Below are 25,749 nucleotides of genomic sequence, written 5' to 3'. Positions count from 1 at the left end.
TCAAGAAAAAACGTGTTTCAGGAACTCCAAAACAAGATAAAATACAAATATCAAGATGAAACTTAGATGGGAAATACTAAATGTTAAGAGTATATCAAACTGAATCCTGCACAATTTCGCCTTTTTTGAATTTTTAACGGTTCCAACAGCCTAAAACAACGCAACCATAGGACATTTTTTTTAAGAACAGCAAAATGCTGCCCAGAACCATATGACAACAGATGCTCGCTGGCCGACTACATCGAGTCTAACATATTTAATGAGCCGGATGTGACATCACATGAATATAACCTACTGATCCAATACCAAGAAGCTACAGGTGCAGTATTTTTAATACGTTGATACTGATACTTCACATTTTCCAGATGAATGATTAAAATGTTCATCACAGTTTTAATCAGAAAAAAACCCAGGATGGTGGTGTAACAATCTATAAATTATTAAAAATAATTTCCTCCTATTGGCTCTGATATAAATCCTTTGGTTTTTCCCATTAAAGTCCCCCCGTGTCGAGAGGTTTATTTCCTGTGTTTGTAAACACCAACAAAAATGACAAAAGATTTTTTGATAACCAAAACTTTCGATCTAACCACTATAGTATCAATAATTTACTTGGCATCCTCGATATCTGTACATATCAAACCATCTTCAAGAGCTCTAGCTTGCAGTTAGTGGATAGCATATCCTACTACTGTGTGCAGTTAGGGCTGGGATATATGGACGAAAACGTATAGCTCGATATATTTTTACTTAAACTTGATATTCGATATATATCTCTATATATTTTCCGGTGAAAGTATACATATAAAGATAATAATTTTTGCAATTGAAGTGAATGACAACTGTACTGTAAACAGTCAGTGGCACTTTTATTAACCCTGTTAGTCAAGATGAGTATTAACAGCACAGAATTACATAACATAAATAAAACAGAAAAATATTTGTACGTAAAATAAATGATATAGCTGTGCAAAAAATACAAAATGTATCAAAATCAGATAAAAGATAAATGTGCAGGCAGGCACTTTTTATTTCCCAGTCGACAATGTAATGACTGTCACACTCATACGGTTCTAGTCAGCGCAAAAAGTAAGTGACTTGACTTAATTGCGCGGCTATGGTCTTCCTCACTTCGGCATACATTTTTGGCAGCATTTCTCCTGCGAAATATGACGGGCTTGGCAACTCGAGAAAAGTTTTGATTTGGGCTTATATGGTTAACAACTCAAATAATGTTTTATCCAGACCCGTACATTTGTCCAAACGTGGCCAAGTAGACGCATTGTGGGTTTCCTGGACGTCGTCTACATTGCTAAAAGAAAAAATTAAAGAAGAGAGTCCCTCTGTTAAAGTTCAGTTAAAGTACCAACGATTGTCACACACACACTAGGTGTGGTGAAATTTGGCCTCTGTATTTGACTCTTCCCCTTGTTCACCCCCTGGGAGGTGAAGGGAGCAGTGGGCAGCAGCGATGACGCGCCCGGGAATAATTTTTGGTGATTTAACCCCAATTCCAACCCTTGATGCTGAGTGCCAAGCAGGGAGGTAATGGGTCCCATTTTTTTAATAGTCTTTGGTATGACTTGGCCGGGGTTTGAATACTAGTTTTTTGAATATATAAATCGCCCGTTGAAAATTCCCTCTTCTCTTCTACGACTCTCTCTTCATCATTTGGAATGTCTGTTGAGATTTCCGTTCCTGGTTCCTAAACACGCCCTATCTTGCCTCTGATTGGCCTGTCCCTAATGTTTTTCCTTAATCTCAGCTAATGGTGACTCACCATTGTTGACAACCAACCAATTATAGATGTTCTTGTACGTGTAAGCACGTCTTGGAAGGAGTAAGGAGAGAGCTTTAGTAGCCCATGATAGGGAGTGGGGGAGAATCAAGGAACACAACAAATAAGCAGTGTTTGGTCATTTTAATGTGAAATAAATTATATCGATATTATGAAATGTTCTTAATTCATATCTTGTTTAAAAATATATCGATGTATCTTACAAACTCAACATATCGCCCAGCCCTATGTGTAGTGTGTCATGTTTAGCAATTCCTCATCCTTGAGTGATGATACTTGCTGTTTAATTTTTATCGGATTTCCTCAGTTTAAAAGCACTAGAAGAAGACAAGAATATATTGATTGACAGTCGGAAAGTAACATGGTATTTCCACAGTTTTATGCACTTATAAATATAAATTGCAAATCAAATTGCAATTTTGGAGCGATAAATTGCAAATACGTTTTGTTTGCAGCCTTAACTCTGACCCCAGTGGTACATCACTTAAATAAGTCTGCGTGGAACAAAGACAGCAATTTCCTCGTTCAGACGGAGAATCCGCCTGTAAAAGACAACTACAAAAATCTGACCCAAAGTAAATACTAAACAATATTATTAAATTTTACATGCAATTGTAATGGTTTTCAAACAGTAATTGTTATTTATGTTTTTGTTTTTTTGAAGACGTGTTTCATGTTAAAATTGTGATGTTTTGATTTTAATTTATTTCAATAGGCGACGCGGATTGGCGTCACAAGTATTTTAAGTTATGAGCTCTGTAGTGGAACACAACGTGCTCGTAAGTTGAGTTAATACTGTATTATATTGCAAAAATCTGTTAGATTCGAGAACTTATTTTGAACCGAATTGTCACCCCAAGAATCTGAATCTAATTAAATTGTGACTTATTGTAAGATTAACATCCTAGTCTTTATGCTACTTTGTGTTAATGTGTAATTACATTTAATAAAGGTGACAGGCTAATGGTAACCTCAAAGCTACCTTTTGGACAGTTCTGGTCGAGAGTAAAGTGTTCTTCCTCACCATACATCTTTCCCTCATCTGAGAGTATGATCTTCCTCCTGCCGCAGGGAGGGTAGATGGCCAGAGCTTCCTGAAAGCTCTGCTCAATGTCTGGACTCCAAACCCCTTCGGGGTCGCCATCCAATCCCCGATCTGCCCCATCGGCAAGTCCGTCTCCATCTGCGACACCCCCGCCACCATCACCTTCCTCCTGTGCCCCATCAGGGCTGCCACGGCAACTCCACTCCGACGCAATGATGACGGCTCCAGCCACACCTTGAATAAACAGGAGAGATATACAGACGCAGATGTCAGGTGTCAAAACACAAACCATTATTATTAACTCCAGGTGAAATTAAGTTTAAACATCAATTAAGAAATTGCGAACATTTAGAACCATTTAGTTGAACCTGAAACTGTTTGGAAAGCGTGTGTTGTTCAGACTATGTTTTTAGTACCTAGTTTGCAGCATGTGTAGTTCCGAGCACACATTCAAGAACTCTTTTTCTAGCGTATTAACATAATGCCATTCCACGGCATTAGCCGTAAAAGCTAGCGACGGCATTTATGTCAAAATAGCTTGGTGCCAAGTTCAATATTTATAGCGTCAAAATCGCTTTTGCCTCACTCTCCTGGCTTCCGTCCGCTCCAACGTCTCACTCTTCCTTGCTGGCTTCTATAAGTAGCAGTAGATTTAGCTTCAAAAGTGTAAATTTGTGAATCCTCATTTGTCCAAAAAATAGTCATCTTCGTTGTCTACTATCGAGTCTGCCATGATTAGAAAACACACTTGTGTTTGATTCCGAAAGTAGGAACAAACATTTGCTGCCAAAAGTCAGACGTGCGCTGCTGTGGAAACAGAAATCAATGCATGGTATAAATCACCCGGAAAAGATTAAAATCATCAAAATATGTTAAATATTGATTAATTAGTATGAATAGTTTGAAAACTGATAAGCTGAAGCTCAACTGAAATGCATAATTAATGGTAGAAACGGTTGAATTATGTAATGGTTTGAATCTTAAAGATCAGACACTAAGATCAGACCGTGAGTGACTGCTCGCCGCCACTGTTGCAAAAAAGTTAAGTATCGTTCTGTGTGCTTTTAATTGTTTTGATACTTTCTTTACTACTTCCCAAACATATTTAGTAGTTCCATTTAACTTGCAAATCACCCGATCTCTGTCTCACCACTCCGCCTGCAGCTAGCTAGCTGCTAAACTAACGAAGCTAGCGCGGAGAAAGGCAGCGCCGGTCTGAAGGAAGCTACTCCCACGCACACTGTGACCACCACTTCCCCGAAGACAGCTGGCACTCCACTCGGTGACAGAAAGTACTGTGAATATGGCTGCGCTTCGTGCACCTTACTCATGAATAGGTTGGCTCTGCTAGAGAGCAGTGTCCGCCAGTTAGAGCAGTGTAATTTCGTAAACTTAGATGTTGCGGACACATCTGCTAGCGTTAGCTGTAGCGAGCTAACCAGCCCAGCCTGTAGCAGCCCTATGCGGCCTAAAAGCAACGGTGCACCGGTTGAAACGCATAACAGATTTAGCCCTTTAGCTAGTCCTACACTCCAGTCTACCGAACACCACACTTTAGTCAGAGGGGACTCCTTCAGCCGAAACATAAAGCTTAGCAAACCAGCCACAATTAAGTGTATTCCCGGGGCCAGAGCACCTGACTCCCTAATATTAGGGAGCTAACTTGCAACAGGCCAAGTAAACACGTACGACAAACTAATCGTACCACTAGTTATGCGAACATAGTTATACACGTTGGCTCCAATGACACTAAGATGAGACAGTCAGAGATTACAAAGAGAAACATAACCAGGACTTGTGATCTCGCTAAAAAGATGTCCAGGCATCGAGTAATTGTCCCTGGCCCTCAGCCTGCAAGAGTCAATGATGAGAGTTATAGCAGATTAGTCTTGCTTAATAAGTGGCTGGCTAGCTTCTGTAGACAACAAGGACCAACATATATTGATAATTGGCCCTCTTTCTGGGGCAAACCTGGCTTGCTGATAAGAGACGGCATTCACCCTAACCAGGGGCGCTGTTTTCTTGTCTACAAACATAGATTTCTGCTTGAGTCACACTTGACTAACTGCACTAAAGCATAAGATCATTGTCTCCCAAAACGCTATTAGTTAATGAGGTCATTAAAGACAACAATCTTAACGTCATTGGTCTCAGCGAAACCTGGCTTAAACCAGACAATTTTTTTGGCGCTAAAAGAGGCATCTCATCCTAACTATACGAATGCGGATATTGCCCGTCCCCTTAAAAGGGGTGGGGGGGTCGCACTAATATACAACAAAAACTTTAACGTTAGTCCTAACCTAAGTAATAAATATAAATCGTTTGAGGTGCTTACTATGAGGTCGGTCACACCGCTGCCTCTATACCTGGCTGTTATCTACTGCCCCCCAGGGCCCTATTCGGACTTTATCAGTGAATTATCAGAGTTTGTTGCGGATTTAGTGACGCACGCCGATAATATAATTATAATGGGGGACTTTAATATCCATATGAATACCCCATCGGACCCACCGTGCGTGGCGCTCCAGACTATAATTGATAGCAGTGGTCTTACACAAATAATAAATAAACCCACGCATCGCAACGGTAATATGATAGACCTAGTGCTTGTCAGGGGTATCACCGGTTCCAAAGTTATGATACTCCCGTATACTAAAGTAATGCCCGATCATTACCTTATAAAATTCGAAGTTCAGACTCATGTTCGGCAAGCTGATAATAATAATAACTGCTATTGCGGCTGCAACATTAATGCTGCCACAACGACGACTCTTGCTGGCCTACTGCCCTCGGTAATGGCACCATTCCCAAATTATAACCTCACTAACAACTTTAACGACGCACTGCGCAAAACCATTGATAGTATAGCACCGCTGAAGGTAAAACAGGCTCCAAAAAGGCGTATCCAATGGTTTACAGAAAAAACTAGAGCTCATAAATTATCATGAAGAAAGCTGGAACACAAATGGCGCGCAACTTAACTTGAGGTGCACCATCAAGCATGGAGTGATAGTTTAATAACTTATAAACGCATGCTTACCTTAGCTAAAGCTAAATATTACTCAAATCTCATCCGCCTTAATATAAAAACGATCCTAAATTTTTGTTTAGTACAGTAGTATCGCTAACCCAACAAGGGACTCCTTCCAGTAGCTCCACCCACTCAGCAGATGGTTTTATGAATTGCTTTAATAAGAAAATTTAACTCATTAGAAAGGAAATTAAAGACAATGCGTCCCAGCTACAACTGGGTTCTATTAACACAGATACAACTGTATACACGGCGGATACCGCCCTCCAAAATAGCTTCTCTTGTTTTGATGAAATAACATTAGAAGAATTTTTACAACGTGTAAATGGAACAAAACAAACAACATGTTTACTTGACCCACTTCCTGGGAAACTTATCAGGGAGCTCTTTGTATTATTAGGTCCATCAGTATTATAAACGTATCTCTTTCCTCTGGCACTGATCCCCTAGCATTCAAAAAAGCGGTTATTCATCCTCTCCTTAAAAGACCTAACCTCGATCCTGAACTCATGGTAAACTACGGACCGGTGTCTCACCTTCCCTTTATTTTGAAAATCATCGAAAAAATTGTTGCAGAGCAGCTAAATGAACACTTAGCATCCAGCAATCTATGTGAAACCTTTCAATCCGGTTTCAGGACAAATCACTCTTCGGAGACAGCCCTCGCAAAAATGACATGATCTATTGCTAACGATGGATTCTGATGCATCATCTATGTTGCTGCTCCTCGATCTTAGCACTGCTTTCAAAACCGTCGATCGTAATATCACAATAAAGCAGCAGTGGGGTGACTTTTAACAACGACTGAACACAGTATGAATGTTCTGCTCCGAGCAAGTGCTCGAGTCCTAGACAAGCAGCAACAATGGTAGAAATCCCAGCATGCAAGCTTCATCACGAAACGTGGTCAAATATTTGTCAATAGATAATGTGCGTAAATATATACAATTAGTTTTGTTTTGAAATTGCTGACTTTGTTTTTTAGTATTCGTGGTCGTGGTTTTTTGTTGTCTGAGAACAACTCTGGCGATTAAAGCTTGTTAAATATGTGCATCGCTAAATTTGACCAGTAGAAGGAAATAACACTATATATTAGGTTTAAGTTTGTGTGCAATGTGGATGTTTTATTTGTTCCTGAGTAAACATCTGTAGTTTATTGTGTGAATGTATTAACATTAAAACTATTTTATTTCTGTAAAATACACAGTGGACATTATGTAAAATACACAATGGACTTTACACTTTGGTAATGTTTATTTTATGTTAATTTTCAGTCTAACAAACCTTAATGGAGGAAGACGTGTACAAAAATTTAACTGAGGAAGGAAAATAAGTCAAAAGAAGAAACATTAAACGTTTCTGGAGTCTCTGTTAACTGTCTAGCTGCACATGCTATTATTGAGTAGCGAGGGCCAAAAAATTAGTTTATTGACAGTGCAGTGTAAAAGCTGATGTTTTTACCTTATAATTACGTGAACGCAGTCTCAAAGCAATATAACCTGTGATGCACCCTCTGATAGAACATTCAAAGTTCGACGTCGTGCCCCTGAGCCCCATTGCTCTTGAAAATGCGGCCCTCTTCATTTTGTCCTTCGGTGTATAGTGTAGTATGTTTAGCTATTCCTTGTCCTTTGGGGTTGACACTTATATGAAACTTTATTTGCTGCAATGAAGGCGAGGATGGCTGACTTAAGGCTGGAATATACTCTTGTGTTAGGTAGCTTGTGTCCTCTCTTGAAGGAGTCTTGTTTGATTTATAGTTCTTCTGTGGGGCTGGCTCCAGACTTGTAATTATTTTCCAAAACACTAAGGGTCAGTGTGTCCTGAAGGAGCAATGGCAACTGTCATTGACAGTGATGACATCCACAACATCCACATCTTTGTCTACACTGAAACTAATCATTCAGAATTATCACTTTATTTTTAATGAACGTTTTACTTATAAATTAGCGGAATATATGTTTGTGAATATGGACTGTGCAACTTCTGAACAAGGGGACGTTAATTGCTATACTATTCAGCCGTTCGGGACATGGGACAGGAGAAAGTTATGAAATTGAAAACAAAAAAAATGTTGAATAACTATTGTTACAGCGTGCTGTAACAATACTGAAAATGTGTATGGTAATGTGTTGTTGATGTTTGGCAATAAAGGTTAAAAAGAGTGTCGTACTTTGTGACTTCTTGTGGCTGCAACAACAACAACAACACACTAAGCTGAAAAACGACACATTAAGTAATTATTATTACAGTGTTCCAAGATATAAAGTACACAATGTCTGTTTTCACTCTTGTTTTATTTCATACAATAATCTGTGCATTTCAAACACAATGTCTGCTTTCCTCTGGTCGGGGAGCCTCTTCCTCAAAAACTGTCCAATCACACGAGTATTAAAAGTACTAAAACTTTTATTGCCGGCCAAATTTATATAATTTATTTTGTGCAACCCTACTGGCTACCATTAACTTTGTAGTTTGTTCAAATACTTAGTCACTGTTTCAAGTGACTGTTTTGACATTGTTAAGTTCGGAAGGCGAGGTTGACTGTTTCAATGAATGAGCAGTTATGGACACATGTTTTCCCTAGGCAAACGTTCCTTCCGCTCATAATGACAGCATTTCAGTCACATTAATGTCAATTTCTGTGATACTCTGCATTTAACAGTCAATTCAGTTTCTATTGGCCGATTCGATAATTTCGGCCGCGACTACATTAACTTAAAAAACAGAGGGTTGTATGTAACTATACATTACATAATCGATCAAATAAAAAATGGTAATTGTGAGTTATTAAGATATATGGTGTTATGGGGTGTTAAAAAAAACAGTAATGTGCAGAGAACCTAACTGAAAACAATGACCAAAAACTGTGATAAAATTTTGTGAACCATTTTAACCCTATGGTGAACTGAGCAAGATGCCATGTATAGTATGTGACATGATTGTGTCAAAAACAACTTGTGTAATCAGATTAAAATATTACTATCTTTGCTCTGTGAACAGCGGCAAATCCAGTGAAGCCAACATTTAGTTCACATTAACTTAAAAAGAAATAACCTGATCCATCGTCTGCAAGGGTCACATGAGGAAATTACACATTCTTCTGTTATTGTTGAGGATGCTCCAAGTCTGCTCAGAAAACTAGCAGACATCTACAACATTAACATTGGCTGGTGTGTAATGTTTTCCAGAGCACGGCTAACATGGTCCCCACCACAGTCAGGTCTCAGCGGATCAGTGTGGTCGCCCAGCTTCCCCTGCTGTGGTGCAGGCTTATTGGACACACAAGCACAGGGCTTTCCTATTTTCAATCACTGCCGACAGGACTGTGTTGTTGCCATAGAGATCAGGCAGACCCAGAGCGACATAGTCAGGAGAGAGCAAAGTCTTAAAGAACATTGTGATATACAGGGGGAGGGATATGTAAGACTTAAAAGTTGTTGCGCAACAGGTCCTAAACTGGAAAGATGCTGTTTCTTATAGGGCTCTCTATCGCATGTAATGGCTAAAACAGAATTAATTTGAAAACATCTGAAAATATATTCCTTCTTTCGTAATTTCTCATTTGGGTGTTTAACCTAATGGATGAAAACTGACCCTAAAGAAGTGTACCAAATTGTAATGGTGATAATGTAATCTGAGTTTCAGGACTTCAGGTGGAATCAGAATCTGACATACTTTATTCATCTCCAAGGGTAAATTAAAATTTTCAGTAATGCTGTTCTCCTAAGAGTTTGGTTTTTCAACCTGAAAAATAGAAAGAAAAAAAAAAGTGTTCCCATGCGGACAAGAACTAAATTATATCTGATTTGGTGTTTGTGGTTATAGTGATCCTCAATAGTTGGGGAGAGAATGTTTCAAAACAAACCTTCCACTATGCAGTGTAAGGCTGCAACTAATAATTACTTTGATAGTCGATTAGTCAATGAATATCTAGTCAGATAATCAATCTAATTTTTCCATTGTATTTCAAATGCAGCTTAAGTTATTTTAGGCATGTGCTTACGAACAACAGAGATGACAAATTAATTCATAATTAAAGCTGCAAGCAGCGATGGACGGGACCGAGTATATATGGAAGACCCCGGACTGTTGAACGATTGAAGCTCTACGTAAAACAAGAATGGGAAAGAATTCTACTTTCAAAGCTTCAACAATTAGTTTCCTCAATTCCCAAAAGTTTATTGAGTGTTGTTAAAAGAAAAGGTGATGTAACACAGTGGTGAACATGCCCTTTCCCAACTACTTTGGCACGTGTTGCAGCCATGAAATTCTAAGTTAATTATTATTTGCAAAAAAAAAATTGTATGAGTTTGAACATCAAATATCTTGTCTTTGTAGTGCATTAAATTGAATATGGATTGAAAAGGATTTGCAAATCATTGTATCCGTTTACATTTACATCTAACACAATTTCCCAACTCATATGGAAACGGGGTTTGTAAATTAGAACACACTACTTTGTATTATATTGTAATTTTTACCTTCCCTAACGTGTCTACTGACAGATATAAGTTAGAACTATACACTACTTTGTATCATAAATGTTGTAGTTTTTACCTTCCATAACGTGTCTACTGACGGATGTAAGTTAGAAGTACACACTAATTAGTATAATGTTGTAGTTTTCACATTCCATAACGTGTCTACTGACAGATATAAGTTAGAACTACTTAGTATTATAAATGCCGTAGTTTTTATCTTCCATAACGTGTCTACTGACAGATATAAGTTAGAATGAAAATACATTGGTACGGCTAGTGCCTACTATTAGCTAACAGATAGACCTACCAACTCGGCGCATAAAAAGTGCAGATGGCCTTAAAACGCCACAACAGTCAGGCACCATATGTAAGTACCTAAAATAAAGACTCGACATACAAAGAAATTCAATCGGAGCAGAAACATAGGAGGAAGCAGGATTAAAACCCGATGCTAACCACCCATTGAAAATACATGGGTACGGCTAGTAGCTACTATTAGCAAACAGATAGACTTACCAACTCAGCGTAATATCTTAACATCGACACACTCTCTCCTCGCAACTCGGCCTTGATGGTCGGCACCTATAAGTTTACAGTTATTTGTAAAATGTTGGACGGTTGTTTTTACGATATGCAGGCAAACAACAACTTTAAAACATACCGGCTTAGCTACTGCACCTGGCAGCCATCTTGGCATAGACGATCACAGCCCCTCCCTCACGAATGTTGGTGCATGTGCACCAGCAGCAGACGGTACGGAAAAAAAGAAAGAAAAAAAACAACCTCACCCTCACTGTGTCTGCGCACGTCCGCCATCTTTGAAATGGTTTTCAGCGCAGCGGTTCTTTGAAGGCTGATAAAATCAAAACCGTAGCAGTAATTCAAACTCTTTCATCAACTTTTAATCAGAAGGGTTCAATCTCTCTCCTGTGTTAGTTTGAAGCAGACACGACAAACCCGCTCAGAGGAGATAATGTTTGAAAAAAGGTGACAGCCTTTTACAAAACTTTTGTTTTGAAGGGGGAATTGCAAATTTCCTGTTGATTTTTGCTGGGAGTTCTCATATATGAAATGTAGGTCTAAGTGATACCTACATAGAGGTTTTTTGTTTCGTGTCTCTACGACATTCCTACTGGAAGTTACAGGCAGTTTTGTCTGTGTTTTGTTCCTAGGAGCAGTTTTGCCTGTGTTTTATTCGTAGGGGGCAGTAGAGCGCAATTTTGAGTTTTGGGGTTAGGTTTTTTTGATTAGATCGCAATTTTCGCCTGTCCTGATGTGTGTGTCTTGTTTGGTGAGTTTTGAAGCATGTTAAGGGGGTCAAATTACAGCTCAAAGAGGCAAAGGTGAGTGTTTTTACAAAACTGTTGTTTTGAAGGGGGAATTGCAAACTTCCTGTTGATTTTTGCTCGGAGTTGTCAATATATGAAATGTAGGTCTAAGTGATACCTACATAGAGGTTTTTTGTTTCATGTCTCTATGACATTCCTACTGGAAGTTACAGGCAGTTTTGTCTGTGTTTTCTTCCTAGGAGCAGTTTTGCCTGTGTTTTATTCCTAGGGGGCAGTAGAGCGCAATTTTGAGTTTTGGGGTTAGGTTTTTTTGATTAGATCGCAATTTTCGCCAGTCCTGATGTGTGTGTCCTGTTTGGTGAGTTTTGAAGCATGTTAAGGGGGTCAAATTACAGCTCAAGGAGGAAAAGGTGAGTGTTTTTACAAAACTTTTGTTTTGAAGGGGGAATTGCAAACTTCCTGTTGATTTTTGCTGAAGGATGTCATTGTATTAAATCTAGGTCTAAGTGAGACCTACATAGAGGTTTTTGTTTCTGGTCGCTACGACATTCCTACTGGAAGTTAAAGGCAGTGTTGTGTTTTTTCTTTCTAGGGGGCGCTAGAGTGCAATTTTTAGTTTTGGGGGCTAGGTTTTTTGATAAAATAGCAATATTTGCCAGCGCTGATGTGTGTGTCAAATTTGGTGAGTTTTGAAGCATGTTAAGGGAGTCAAATTACAGCTCAAAGCTGCGGAATAACAGTAAAGAAAGAATAAAACGCTAGAAATTCAATGGGGTCCTCTGTCCCACAGGGACATTTGGTCCCTAAATAAATATTTATACTTTATCCGTGCTGCTAATTCTGCTGTTACAAAAATAACATGTTTTTTCAAATGTTTCCATTAAAAAAAATATTAAAAAAGGAAAGGCGAAGCACTAAAAGAAAACAACCTGTTTTATCCATCCATCCATTTTCTACCGCGTGTCCCTCTCGGGATCTCGGGGGTGCTGGAGCAGTTATGTGTTTAAAAAAAACTTGAAATGGCAGCAAAGAAAAACAAGAAAACACAAAATCTAATTTCTTCTAAAAGAAAAGCTTTTCTTGATATGTTTAAAAAGCTGCACACTGGTATATTGAATATTGATTCTACTTGGTCTCTAGTTTTAGCATTCTAATAGACTCAATGTGTGGAATTCCATCCACCCATCTATTTTCTTCCGCTTAGCCGAAGTCTGGTCGCGGGAGCAGCAACCCAAGCACAGAAGCCCAGACTTCTCTCTCCCCAGCAACTTCATCCAGCTCCATCTTTGAATAATTCTTAAAATATTTGCTATTTAATAGATTGTATGTTTAATCTTATGATATCTCCGCATTGGTGCCTGTCTGTCTTTGTCTGTGTGTGTGTGTGTGTGTGTGTGTGTGTGTGTGTGTGTGTGTGTGTGTGTGTGTGTTCGCGTTTGTTATTGGGCCTTTTATACGGCATTGATAATTGACCCTGCTTTAAAAAGTTTTTGAATTGATGTAGACAGATTAACTGGCTGACTTTGGCTACAATGATAGTTACATCTATTTTTAACACAACTTTGTCTCACACTTGCTAGCTCGCTAGCTAGGCACACGCCAGGCTAACCCTCTCCCCGAGGCTGAGACCGCATCCTACATCCAGATGTGCGACATCATGCCGCCACATTCAATGCTCGCGTATCACAGATGTACTGCCATAAAAAAAAAAAAGTCTGCTTTGCAAAATGAGCAAGGTATTCATGTTTCAACGAGAATAAGAGGAAATGTTCACACCCCTTACATGTTTACATGAGAGTTGCAGCAAAGACCCTCTTTCACCCGCAAAAACATGAGTGATGACGTCACAACTTTTGTCGACTAATAGCTAATGCAGTGATTAATTTTTAATTCATGAATTACATGTTTTTATGGTGTTGTCTAAACAGTTATGGCCATTCCATTCTTACTTCACTAAATTAAAATTTAATTTAGTAGACAATTGTACATCTGGATGTTGTTGTCTTGTCATCTACAGAAATATTCATTGAGAGGCAATCAGAGACAGCGAATGCACGACTATGGCCAAAATGATACTACACTACACCACCTTAGCCGCGCTAAACCTTTAAAGCACAGACGTACTTTCCTGAACCTGCAGAAAATAGTTATTCTTAGGGTCCCCATTTATTTTGACACGTTTCACTATTTTTGTTAAACTATTACACATTTCTTACATATTCCTTATTTCTGCACGTTAATTTTAAGAGGTTATTGTGTTCAATGTGATATTATAATTTTGTTTATATTGGTCGTTTTCTATGGTTGCATTGACTAGACATGGGCCAATATTTGATAAGTCAATTAATTAAAATGAAAACTTAGTAACATTTGCAGCATTGGTTATCACCATATAAATGCGTTGTTGCGGCTGGAAGAGGCAGAGCGGTCACTTTTCGCAGCAGTGTTGGTACTTCATGTACAAAAACCAGTAATGATACTGTTGTTACAAGTTTATTGCATTTGAAATGGTATACTTACATTATTATTATGTATTGTCGGATTGTCAGATGTTAATTTGGTCTCAAAATAATAATTGCAATAATATTGTTAATTGGCAATATTTCTAAGGTCAATATAGGGCTGGGCGATATAGCCTTTTTTTAATACCACAATATTTTCTAAGCCATATCACGATATACGATATATTTCTCTGTATTTTGCCTTAGCCTTGAATGAACACTGGATATAAATAATCACAGCAGTATGATGATTATATGTGTCTACATTAAAACATTCTTGTTCATACTGCACTAATACAGGATTGTCTCAGAAAATTTGAATATTGTGATAAAGTCCTTTATTTTCTGTAATGCAACTAAAATCATAAAAAGGTCATACATTCTGGATTCATTACACATCAACTGAAATATTGCAAGCCTTTTATTATTTTAATATTGCTGACTAAATTGGCCCTAGTGTGTGAATGTGAGTGTGAATGTTGTCTGTCTATCTGTGTTGGCCCTGCGATGAGGTGGCGACTTGTCCAGGGTGTACACCGCCTTCCGCCCGATTGTAGCTGAGATAGGCGCCAGCGCCCCCCGCGACCCCAAAAAAAAGGGAATAAGCGGTAGAAAATGGATGGATGGATGGATGATTATGGCATACAGTTTAAGAAAACGCAAAAAGCCTATCTCAAAAAATTAGACTATTTCCTCAGACCAAGTAAAAAAAAAAAGATTTATAACAGCAAAACAAAATCAAACATTTGAAAATGTCAATTACTGCACTCAGTACTTGGTTGGGAATCCTTTTGCACGGATTACTGCATCAATACGGTGTGGCATGGAGGCAATCAGCCTGTGGCATTGCTGAGGTGTTATGGATGCCCAAGATGCTTCAAGAGCGGCCTTTAGCTTATTTGCATTATTGGGCCTGGTGTCTTTCAACTTCTTCTTCACAATAACCCACAAATTCTCCATGAGGTTCAGGTCTGGGGAGTTGGCAGGCCAATGGAAAACAGTAATGCCTTGGTCAGTACACCAGTTACTGGTGGTTTTGGCACTGTGGGCAGGTGCCAGATCATGCTGGAAAATGAAATTATCATCTGAATAACTACAGCAAGAGATAAGTTAGCTTCTACGTCAACACGAAACGCGTTTCAGTTTGTAATGCACATCACTGTGATACACCAATGTGTACTCATTGAAAAACATGAACAATCATATTACAGCATCTGTAAAGTTTTAGCACATATTGCATGTTTTGTTTGTACACAGCTGAGCTAGCCATACAGCGTCTGTATTGTAGTTGTACTCACACGCATGGCATACCGCATGTATCATGATCGATATTTAAGTGACTCACTCGATGGACAGTTGTTCGTCTGGTCGAGCTGGCCGGGGATTTTGGATAAGCAATCCATTTGTCAAAAAAGCTTGTCTTCAAGTTCCATATTTATAGCATCAAAATCACCTTTTTCCCCTTCTCCTGGCTTCCGACTGCTCCAACGTCTCATTCTTCCTTAGTACTTGCTTCTATAAGTAGCAATATAGTTAGCTTCAAAAGTATAAGGTTATAAATCCTCATTTGCCCAAAAATCATTTGTCTGCCATGATTAGAAAAAGCATTTTTGTTTGATTCTGGAAGAAGGAGCGAACATTTGCTTTCAGAAGTCGGACGTGCAGTGCAATGGAAACAGAAATCAATGCGTACAATAAAGCAGTCCAGGAAATTATTAAAATGATCAAAATACGATAAATAATCAACATATTACATGGTGTTATGAACGTGTCTGTTACTACATTATACTGTATATAGACTTGCACTGTGTACATACAACGCAGCTGGATGGTTTTGAAGTTGTTTTAGAGGCCTTTGAAGGCTACACCAGTGAGTAGGAATGATGTTCCTTAAGAAATTATCGATGTCGATGCCATTATCGAATCCTTTTATCGAACCGATTCTTTATCGAATCCAGATAGGTTGTCGTGTGTGCACCTTGTCTGTGCACTGAGTTCCAAAAGCCATAGATGTTATATGACTGGGCCGACACGCTGTTAATATTGAGAAAAAGCGGACGTGACTGAGGACAACACTGTTGAGAAGATAGGGACCAGCACGGTAGCGAATCGATACACACAAGGGGGCAAGAGAAGTCGGCTTTTACTGTTGTGCTGCCTTGCTATGGTAGTGGACAGAAACGGCCACCTATGGTGAGTTTCAAGGGGAAGACGCTGCCGAAAGAAAAGTTTCCACCTGGAGTCGTCATTAAGGCATGACAAAGGAACTCCAACCGCTGGACATGGGTGTAAACAGGACGTTCAAAGTGAAGTTGTGAGTGTCATTGGAGCTATGGATGACAGACAAACACAGCTTCACGAAAACTGGCCGGCAGTGTCGGGCGAGTTACACCACAATTTGTGAATGAATTGAGAATACTTGAGCTAACGTGTCTGCTTGCACAGTTGTTCGAGCTTTCACAAAAGCCGGCAATTTTTCAGAGGAGCCCCACGGCAATCAGACTGACTTTGAAAATGAGGAGAGGGAATCTGGCGTGTTTGATGGAGAACTTGCCAAGCTGTTCATTTTCGGACACAGAAGATGAGGACTTAGACGGATTTGTGGATGATGATTAATCAAAAAAATAATGTGACTACATTGATAAATACTTCAATAAAGTGCAACCGAACTCAGCTTTGCTCTTGCTGCCTTTTTAAAACAGTGTCCATGCATTCTAGCGTACGTTTAACTATGCCTGCGCCCAAAAATACGCTGCGCCTTATTTATGCGTTAAATACAGAAATATTACCTGTAACTGATATGGTGCGCCCTACGGTCGCGAAAATACAGTGACTTCGATAACGGGAACCGGTTCTGAAAAAGGGATTTGAATCCAAAGAATCGGTTATTTTCCTATCAAAGCATCTGGAAAACCGGTTTTTGATCATCATCCCTGAGGAGTTCCTTTAGCAGCATTTTGAGCTTTTTTTTTTTTTATCATCTTTTTTTTTTTTTAAAGGGGGTGTGGTTTTGTCTCTCATAATGATTGCAAAATTCCCAAAAATAGTGCAGTACCCCTTTAAGGTGTGATGCATTAACAAGGACATTTTTCAGGGTCCATGTACACTGTAAAATTGTAATCCGAATTATGATCAAATTAAATAAATGTTGCCCATGCTCACGTAGCTACTGACAGATATAAGTTAGAACTATATGATGCTTTTATTAGAAATGGAAACAGCGGATGATTTTAGCATGCATGTGCATGTACAAGCCAGTGTACCCCACAAAAGGATAAAGAAAATTAAGAAACGTATTGCCTACAACCGGATGAGGTGGGAAAGCGTTGCCCGACTCCACCATTGTAGTACGACACTGTAGTCAATAAGCCCCTTTTTATCTATCCTCTTGTGGGGCAGACTGGCTCGTACATGCATCCTCTGCTGTTGCCATTTCTAATGCAAAGTAGAATTGAACATCCATCCATCGATCCATCCATTTTCTACTGCTTGTCCCTTTTGGAGTTGCTGGAGCCTATCTCAGCTGCATTCTGGCGGTAGGCGGCGTACACCCTGGACAAGTCGCCACCTCATCGCAAGGCTAACACAGATAGACAGACAACATTCACACTCACATTCACACTGCCAATTGATTACATTTTAATTATGACTTCTTACGATTATGAAAATATATTATTTGAAAAAAAAAAAAAAATCATGTACCGCGCAACGTGCATCCAAAATCCGGAGCTTGTGAAAGTGAAACAGATGAAGAGAGAATGAGTGAAAAAAGAGCATGCCTACTAGAATTTTTGATGTCACCATAGTTGCTATTTTTATTTGACACAATGCTAGTGTTCCTTATCAATAATCACTAAACTCAATTAAAAAAGTAAGGCATATGATTTTGTGGTTCACGTATCTGCAGACAGTCACATAATTTGCTTTTCAACACCAAATAATATCAAGGAAAATTGACATAAATTTAAGTGACATGTTGTCGTTGTGAGGAGAAGAGACTTTTATTTGGCAAAATAATGTGTCCGGTAGCGCTCATTTATCCCCAACACTCATTTATCCCCAACACACTTAAACCCTGAACTCAAAAATGCTGAAACAGAGACGAGACTAAAGCTAGCAAGAACAATCCATATACCCACAATACATCTCATCTGATTGTGTTGTAACGACATCATGGATGTTACATTAATCTACAAACAGTGGTTGCAACTCTAGAGCAGTGGTTCTCAACATTTTTTCAGTGACGTACACCCTATGAACATTTTCATAATTCAAGTACCCCCTAATCATCAGAGCAAAGCAATTTAGGTTGAAAGAAAGAGAAAAAGAAGTAAAATACAGCACTATGTCATCCGTTTCTGATTTATTAAATTGTATAACAGTGCAAAATATTGCTCATTTGTAGTGGTCTTTCTTGAACTACTTGGGAAAAAAAAGATATAAGAATAACTAAAAAGTTGTTGAAAAATAAACAAGTGATTCAATTATAAATAAAGATATCTACACAAGTAAAATGTAAAAAACTGAATTAAAAACTAAGTGGAAAAACTGAACGTTAATGTTTTTTGTATTGAAGTGAATTATATTTATATCACTCTTTTTTTCAAGAGACTCAAGCGCTTTACATAGTGAAACCCATTATCTACATTGATAAGCTACATTTAAACCAGTGTGGTTGGCACTGGGGGCACGTGGGAAAAGTGTTTTGCCCAAGGACAAACCTGCAGTAACGAGAATGGAAGAGGTGGGAATAGAACCTGGAGCCCTCAAGTTGCTGACACAGCCCCTCTACCAAGTAAGCAATGCTGCCCCAATATTGTAAATTAGTTTATTATATTTACAAACCCTGTTTCCATATGAGTTGGGAAATTGTGTTAGATGTAAATATAAACCGAATACAATGATTTGCAAAATATTTTCAACCCATATTCAGTTGAATATGCTACAAAGACAACGTATTTGATGTTCAAAATGATAAACATTTTTTTGTTTGCAAATAATCATAAACTTTAGAATTTGATGCAAGCAACACGTGACAAAGAAGTTGGGAAAGGTGGCAATAAATGCTGATAAAGTTGAGGAATGCTAATCAAACACTTATTTGGAACATCCCACAGGTGCGCAGGCTAATTGGAGAGAGTTGGGTGCCATGATTGTGTATAAAAGCAGCTTCCATGAAATGCTAAGTAATTCACAAACAAGGATGGGGCGAGGGTCACCACTTTGTAAGCAAATTGTAAAACAGCTTTAAAACAAGATCTCTCAACGAGCTATTGCAAGGAATTTAGGGATTTTACCATCTACAGTCGATAAAATCCTCAAAAGGTTCAGAGAATCTGGAGAAATCACTGCATGTAAGCGATGATATTACGGACCTTTGATCCCTCATGTGATACTGCATCAAAAACCGACATATGCGTGTAAAGGATATCACCACATGGGCTCAGGGACACTTGAGAAAACCACTGTCAGTAAATACATTTATCAACAACACCAAGAAACGCCGCTGGCTTCGCTGGGCCCGAGCTCATCTAAGATGGACTGATGCAAAGTGGAAAGGTGTTCTGTGGTCTGACGAGTCCACATTTCAAATCATATTTGGAAACTGTGGACGTGGTGTCCTCCGGAATAAAGAGGAAAATGACCATCAGGATTGTTATAGGCGCAAAGTTCAAAAGCCAGCATCTGTGATGGTATGGGGGTGTATTAGTGCCCAAGGCATGGGTAACTTACACATCTGTGAAGGCACCATTAATGCTGAATGGTCCATACAGGTTTTGGCGTAACATATGTTGTCATCCAAGCAACGTTATCATGGACGCCCCTGCTCATTTCAGCAAGACAATGCCAAGCCACGTGTTACAACAGCGTGGTTTCGTAGTAAAAGAATGCGGGTACTTTCCTGGCCCGCCTGCAGCCCAGACCTGTCTCCCAGCAAAAATGTGTGGCGCATTATGAAGCGTAAAATACGACAGTGGAGACCCCGGACTGTTGAACGACTGAAGCTCTACATAAAACAAGAATGGGAAAGAATTCCACTTTCAAAGCTTCAACAATTGGTTTCCTCGGTTCCCAAACGTTTATTGAGTGTTTTTAAAAGAAAAGGTGATGTTACACAGTGGTGAACATGCCTTTTCCCAACTACCTTGGCACATGTTGCAGCCATGGAATTCTATGTTAATTATTATTTGCAAAAAAAAAAAAAGTTTATGAGTTTGAACATCAAATATGTTGTCTTTGTAGTGCATTCAACTCAATATGGGTTGAAAAGGATTTGCAAATTATTGTATTCTGTTTATATTTACATCTAACACAATTTCCCAACTTATATGGAAACGAGGTTTGTATAGAGCGCTTTGAGTGACTAAAAGCACTTTACATTGTGAAACCCACAAGAGTGTAACGGTACACAAAAATTTCGGCTCAGTACGTACCTCGGTTTAGAGGTCACGGTTCGGTTCATTTTCGGTACAGTAAGAAAACAACAAAATATAAATTTTTTGGTTATTTATTTACCAAATTTGTAAACAATGGCTATATCCTTTTAACTTTGGAACACTATAATCATTCTGCCCTCGTTAATCCACATTAAACTGCCTCGAGTTGTTGCTTTGATTAAATAAAATTACAAAACCTTTCTTTTACATATAAAAAGTGTAACATTAAACAGTTTCAAGTCAATTCATCATGCTTTTTTATTACAGCATTTGGGAAGCCTGTAGTTGACTTTTATTATGTGAATGTTATATTTTTGTCAACATGTGATAGCAGGGACCCTGTCATTCAAAACTAGGCTGCTACATTACTAATGATTAATGTAACTTTAGCTGAAAAAATAGTACAATAGCAATCGGACAGACTATTCATCCCTGAACACCATGAACTCCATGTTAGTTCATGTAAAATAACAGACAGACAGGGCTTTGCTGCCCCTAACACACGCGCACACACACGCGCACACGCACGCCAAAATTAGCTAACGTTATGCTCCCACTGGCCTCGCCTTTTTTTTCTCTAGTCCTTCACTCTCACTATCCTCATCCACGAATCTTTTATCCTCGCTCAAATTAATGGGAAAATTGTCGCTTTATAAGTCCAAATCACTCTAGCTGCTCGTGGCCATGATTGTAAACAATATGAGGAGCTCTACAACCAGTGACGTCACGCGCACATCGTCTGCTACTTCCGGTACAGGCGAGGCTTTTTTATTAGCGACCAAAAGTTACGAACTATATTGTCGATGTTCTCTACTAAATCCTTTCAGCAAAAATATGTCAATATCGCGAAATGATCAAGTATGACACATAGAATGGACCTGCTATCCCCGTTTGAATAAGAAACTTTCATTTCAGTAAGCCTTTAAAGGCCTACTGAAACCCACTACTACCGACCATGCAGTCTGATAGTTTATGTATCAATGATGAAATATTAACATTACAACACATGCCAATACGGCCTTTTTAGTTTACTAAATTGCGATTTTATATTCCCCGCAAGTTTTTTCTTCAAAACGTTGCGTAATGATGACGAGTACGCTTGACGTCACTGACTGTCAGGAAATATTAGCTCAGCACCAGTTACAGCTAAAAGTTGTCTGCTTTAATCGCACAATTACACAGTATTTTGGACATTTGTGTTGCTGAATCTTTTGCAATTTGTTCATTTAATAATGGAGACTATAAAAAACAATGCTGCTGGTGGAAAGCGGTGGATTGCAGCTGCCTTTAGCACCGAGACACAGACAATGTTTCTTTGTTTGTTGTGAAGCGGAGCGGTCAAGCGAACATGTTTTCTCTACGTCAACCAGCATGTTTTTGGATGGAGAAATTGTGATATATATCTTACCGGAGAAATCATTGGATTATTCGTCATCACAATAAGCAGATAAGGGATCTTCCAGAATTATCCTAGTAAATGTGTCTAATTACATCTGAAACGCTCACTTTGCCGTCGCTTTTTTTTCTTCTATTCCTTCACTTTCAATATCTTAATTCACGAATCTTTCATCATCGCTCAAATTAATGGGGAAATCGTTGCTTTCTCGGTACGAATTGCTCTTACTGCTGGTAGCTCCCATCAAAAACAATGTGAATATGTGTGGAGCCCTGCAACTCGTGACATCACGCGCACATATTTCCGGTAAAGGCAGGGCTTTTCTATTAGCGACCAAAAGTTGCGAACTTTATCGTGGATGTTCTCTACTAAATCCTTTCAGCAAAAATATGGCAATATTGCGAAATGATCAAGTATGACACATAGAATGGACCTGCTATCCCCGTTTAAACAAGAAAATCTCATTTCAGTAGGCCTTTAATGAATCAGAAACTGATGACACAGTGCTGTATTTTACTTCTTTATCTCTTTTTTCCAACCAAAAATGCTTTGCTCTGATTAGGGGTTATTTGAATGGAACGAATGTTCACAGGGGGTACGTCACTGAAAAAAAGGTTGAGAACCACTGCTCTGCCGTCAAAGGGTCAGTCAGGTGTTTTGGTGCAGTGGGGGGCCAGTCTACCACAGACCTAAATAAAGCAATGAGCTCAGCAAACATTGACAAGACACCACTTCGGCTCGAAAGGGGAGACATTGTGGACGAGTCATGCTTTAACGAGCACCTACTGGCCAATTCTGAACAACACAACACTAAGGGTACAAGAAATAGGTTAAAGGCCTACTGAAACCCACAACTACCCACCACGCAGTCTGATAGTTTATAAATCAATGATGAAATATTAACATTGCAACACATGCCAATACGGCCTTTTTAGTTTACCAAATTACAATTTTAAATTTCCCAGGAGTTTCGTCTTCAAAACGTCGTGTAATGATGACGTGTACGCAAGACGTCACAGGTTTTTAGGAAGTATGAGCACTGCGCAAACACACAGCTAAATGTCGTCTGCTTTAACGGCATGATTATAAAAATTTTTGAACATCTGTGTTGCGGAATCTTTTGCAATTTGTTCAATTAATATTGGAGGAGTCACAGTAGAAAGATGGAGTTGGGAAGCTTTAGCCTTTAGCCACACAAACACACGGTGATTCCTTGTTTAAAATTCCTGGAGGTGAAACTTTCCTATGGATCAGAGCGCGATCAAGAGAACATGGATTTTGACCACATGTCAACCAGCAGGTTTCGGTGAGAAAATTGTGGTTAAAAAGTCAGTTCTTACCGAAGAAAAGCTGAGCTTGTGCCGTCCATAGCTGCCGTCGACTCCCCTGAGACACTGCGCGTCAAGACACCCGAGGATACACCCTTCCGACTATCAGGTAATATTAAACTGACTAAAACACTAGCAACACAATAGACAGATAACGGATTTCCCAGAATTAAACTAATAAATGTGTCTAAAAACATCAGAATCTGTCCTAATGCAATCGCGGTTTTTTTTGGTAATTTTTTCTTCTTTCTAGTCCGTCGCTATCAATATCCTCAAACACGGATATTTCATTCTCGCTCAAATTCATGGGGGAATTGTCGTTTTCTCGGTCCGAATAGCACTTTTTGTTGGAGGCTGCCATTAAAAACAATGTGAATATGTGAGGAGCTGTCACGCTAAATTTCTTCTCCCTACAAAAACCTCCACCCCCCATTTACTTCTGTGGTCATGATTAATACAGACGTTTTCTTAACGCTATATTATAAAAATATAACGCTATATTATAAAAATACAGACGTTTTGTTAACGCTATATTATAAAAAAAATTAAAAAACTATTTACAAACACAAGCTATGGGATGACATAAGAGGAAACGTGACCCCGGAAGTAAATGCGTCATCCCATAGCTTGTGTTTGTAAATTGTTTTTTAATTTTTTTTATAATATAGCGTTAACAAAACGTCTGTATTTTTATAATATAGCGTTATATTTTTATAATATAGCGTTAACAAAACATCTGTATTAATCATGACCCCGGAAGTAAATGGGGGGAAGGTTTTTGTAGGGGGGAAGAAATTTGGCGTGACAGAGCCGTCAACATGTGACGTCATGGTCTGCGACTTCCGGTAGAGGCAGGGCTTTTCTCTTAGCACCGAAAGTTGCGAACTTTATCGTCGATGTTCTCTACTAAATCCTTTCAGCAAAAATATGGCAATATCGCGAAATGTTCAAGTATGACACATAGAAGTGACCTGCTATCCCCGTTTAAATAAGAAAATCTAAATTCAGTAGGCCTTTAACGAGCTCCTACTGGCCGATTATGAACACAACACTAAGGGTACAAGAAATAGGTTAACAATCTGAATAAAAGCGGAAATAAAGGTTGCGTTGATGTTTATGTCGAGTCACTTTCACTTGGGCGTAAAACTTTATTAGCGGAGCTTAGACCTAGCATACAAATAAAAGCACACCATTCGTAAGTTTGCTTTAGCAAAAAGGAGGGCGGGGGTTCAGAATAACCCGACAACAAAAGAAGACAAATCACTGCAACGCCACAAAACTTGAGAAGTGTCTAGAAATGTGTTAAAAAAAACACGTCCTGGAGAAGCTTGCGCAGACATGCTAGTCAGCTAGCTTATGTGCTAATAATACCTAGCCAGCAACTCAAGTAAAGTTGTTGAGACACTTTGGAGCAAAAGTCCCCAGCAACACGGAGCTGGAGGCGGTGGGGAAACGCGGAACAACAACCCACAGCAAACACCACACTCTGAATCAGCAGCGGCGGTGAGAAAAATGACAAACACGCCAAATATCCGAAAACTTCAGGCGCGCGGCAGCGGGAGGCGGCGTGAAAGTTGCACAGCAGCGCACAACAAAGAAAGTTTGTCGGGAGAACGCTCACCTTGTTGAAGGTTCTGCTGCTCCGCCGCCGCCGCCGCTGACCCAGACTCGCCTGTAAACTTCGACTTTTGCCCACCCCGATGGCCGCCACGACAGACTACTACAATGTATTTGACTGAGGAAAAAAAAAAAAAAAAGGCGGAATGCCAAGTATGGGGTTTGCTATGCAATGAGCGCGCGCGCACGTGCACAGGAGAGGCGTGGCGTCGCGGACACGCGCACAGGCTAACATTTGGTGGAGTCCCATGACGTTGAGCACAGACTCCTCCCATCGCGCCAGCACTACTGGATGGGCCTCATTTTTCCAAAATTAGAGCGCTTTTATTTTGAATACGGCTAAGTCAACGTTAACAGCTTCCGGCTGTATCATTATTGTTTTTAACTTGTAACCTTTTTTGACTGTTTTTAACTTTTAACTGCTTTTCATCTAACAAATTGTTCTTAGGGTAATTTGTATTCGCAATTTCAATGCGTGTTTTACTTATGTTTTAAATGTTATTTTTTAGTCTGTCAAGCAATCAATCAATAGCCCTAAATCACCAGTGTCTCAAAGGGCTTCACAAACCACAACAAAAACCACAATGACATCCTCGGTAGAGCCCACATCACCTTCACCTTCACCTTCACCTTATAGGCGCCAGCGCCCCCGCGACCCCAAAAGGGAATCAATCAATCAATCAATGTTCATTTATATAGTGTCTATAAGGGCTGCACAAGCCACAACGACATCCGCGGTACAGAGCCCACATAAGGGCAGGGAAAAACTCACCCCAGTGGGACGTCGGTGACAATGACTATGAGAAACCTTGGAGAGGACCGT

At 39.3% G+C, this 25,749-nt stretch overlaps 1 protein-coding gene across 6 annotated transcripts in view; it reads right to left on the bottom strand.

Annotated features, from left to right (window-relative positions):
- The window catches only part of tead3a (TEA domain family member 3 a), a 46,396-nt gene extending 21,181 nt beyond the window's left edge, over positions 1–25,215 (bottom strand). For all 6 annotated transcript variants that reach the window (XM_061904505.1, XM_061904506.1, XM_061904507.1 and 3 more), the window contains exons 1-2: positions 24,931–25,215; positions 2,823–3,077 (exon numbers count right to left, since the gene is read on the bottom strand). In XM_061904505.1, the coding sequence (XP_061760489.1) occupies positions 2,823–3,077; positions 24,931–25,201 (526 nt within the window). In that variant the 5' untranslated portion in view covers positions 25,202–25,215. The remainder of the gene's footprint in view (positions 1–2,822; positions 3,078–24,930) is intronic.
- Between the last annotated feature and the right edge of the window lie 534 nt (positions 25,216–25,749).

The sequence above is a fragment of the Nerophis ophidion genome, linkage group LG06 (assembly GCF_033978795.1).
Source record: "Nerophis ophidion isolate RoL-2023_Sa linkage group LG06, RoL_Noph_v1.0, whole genome shotgun sequence".
Lineage (NCBI taxonomy): Eukaryota > Metazoa > Chordata > Actinopteri > Syngnathiformes > Syngnathidae > Nerophis > Nerophis ophidion.
Note: the sequence above shows the minus strand (reverse complement) of the source record. Positions and strands in the feature narration are given on the sequence as shown.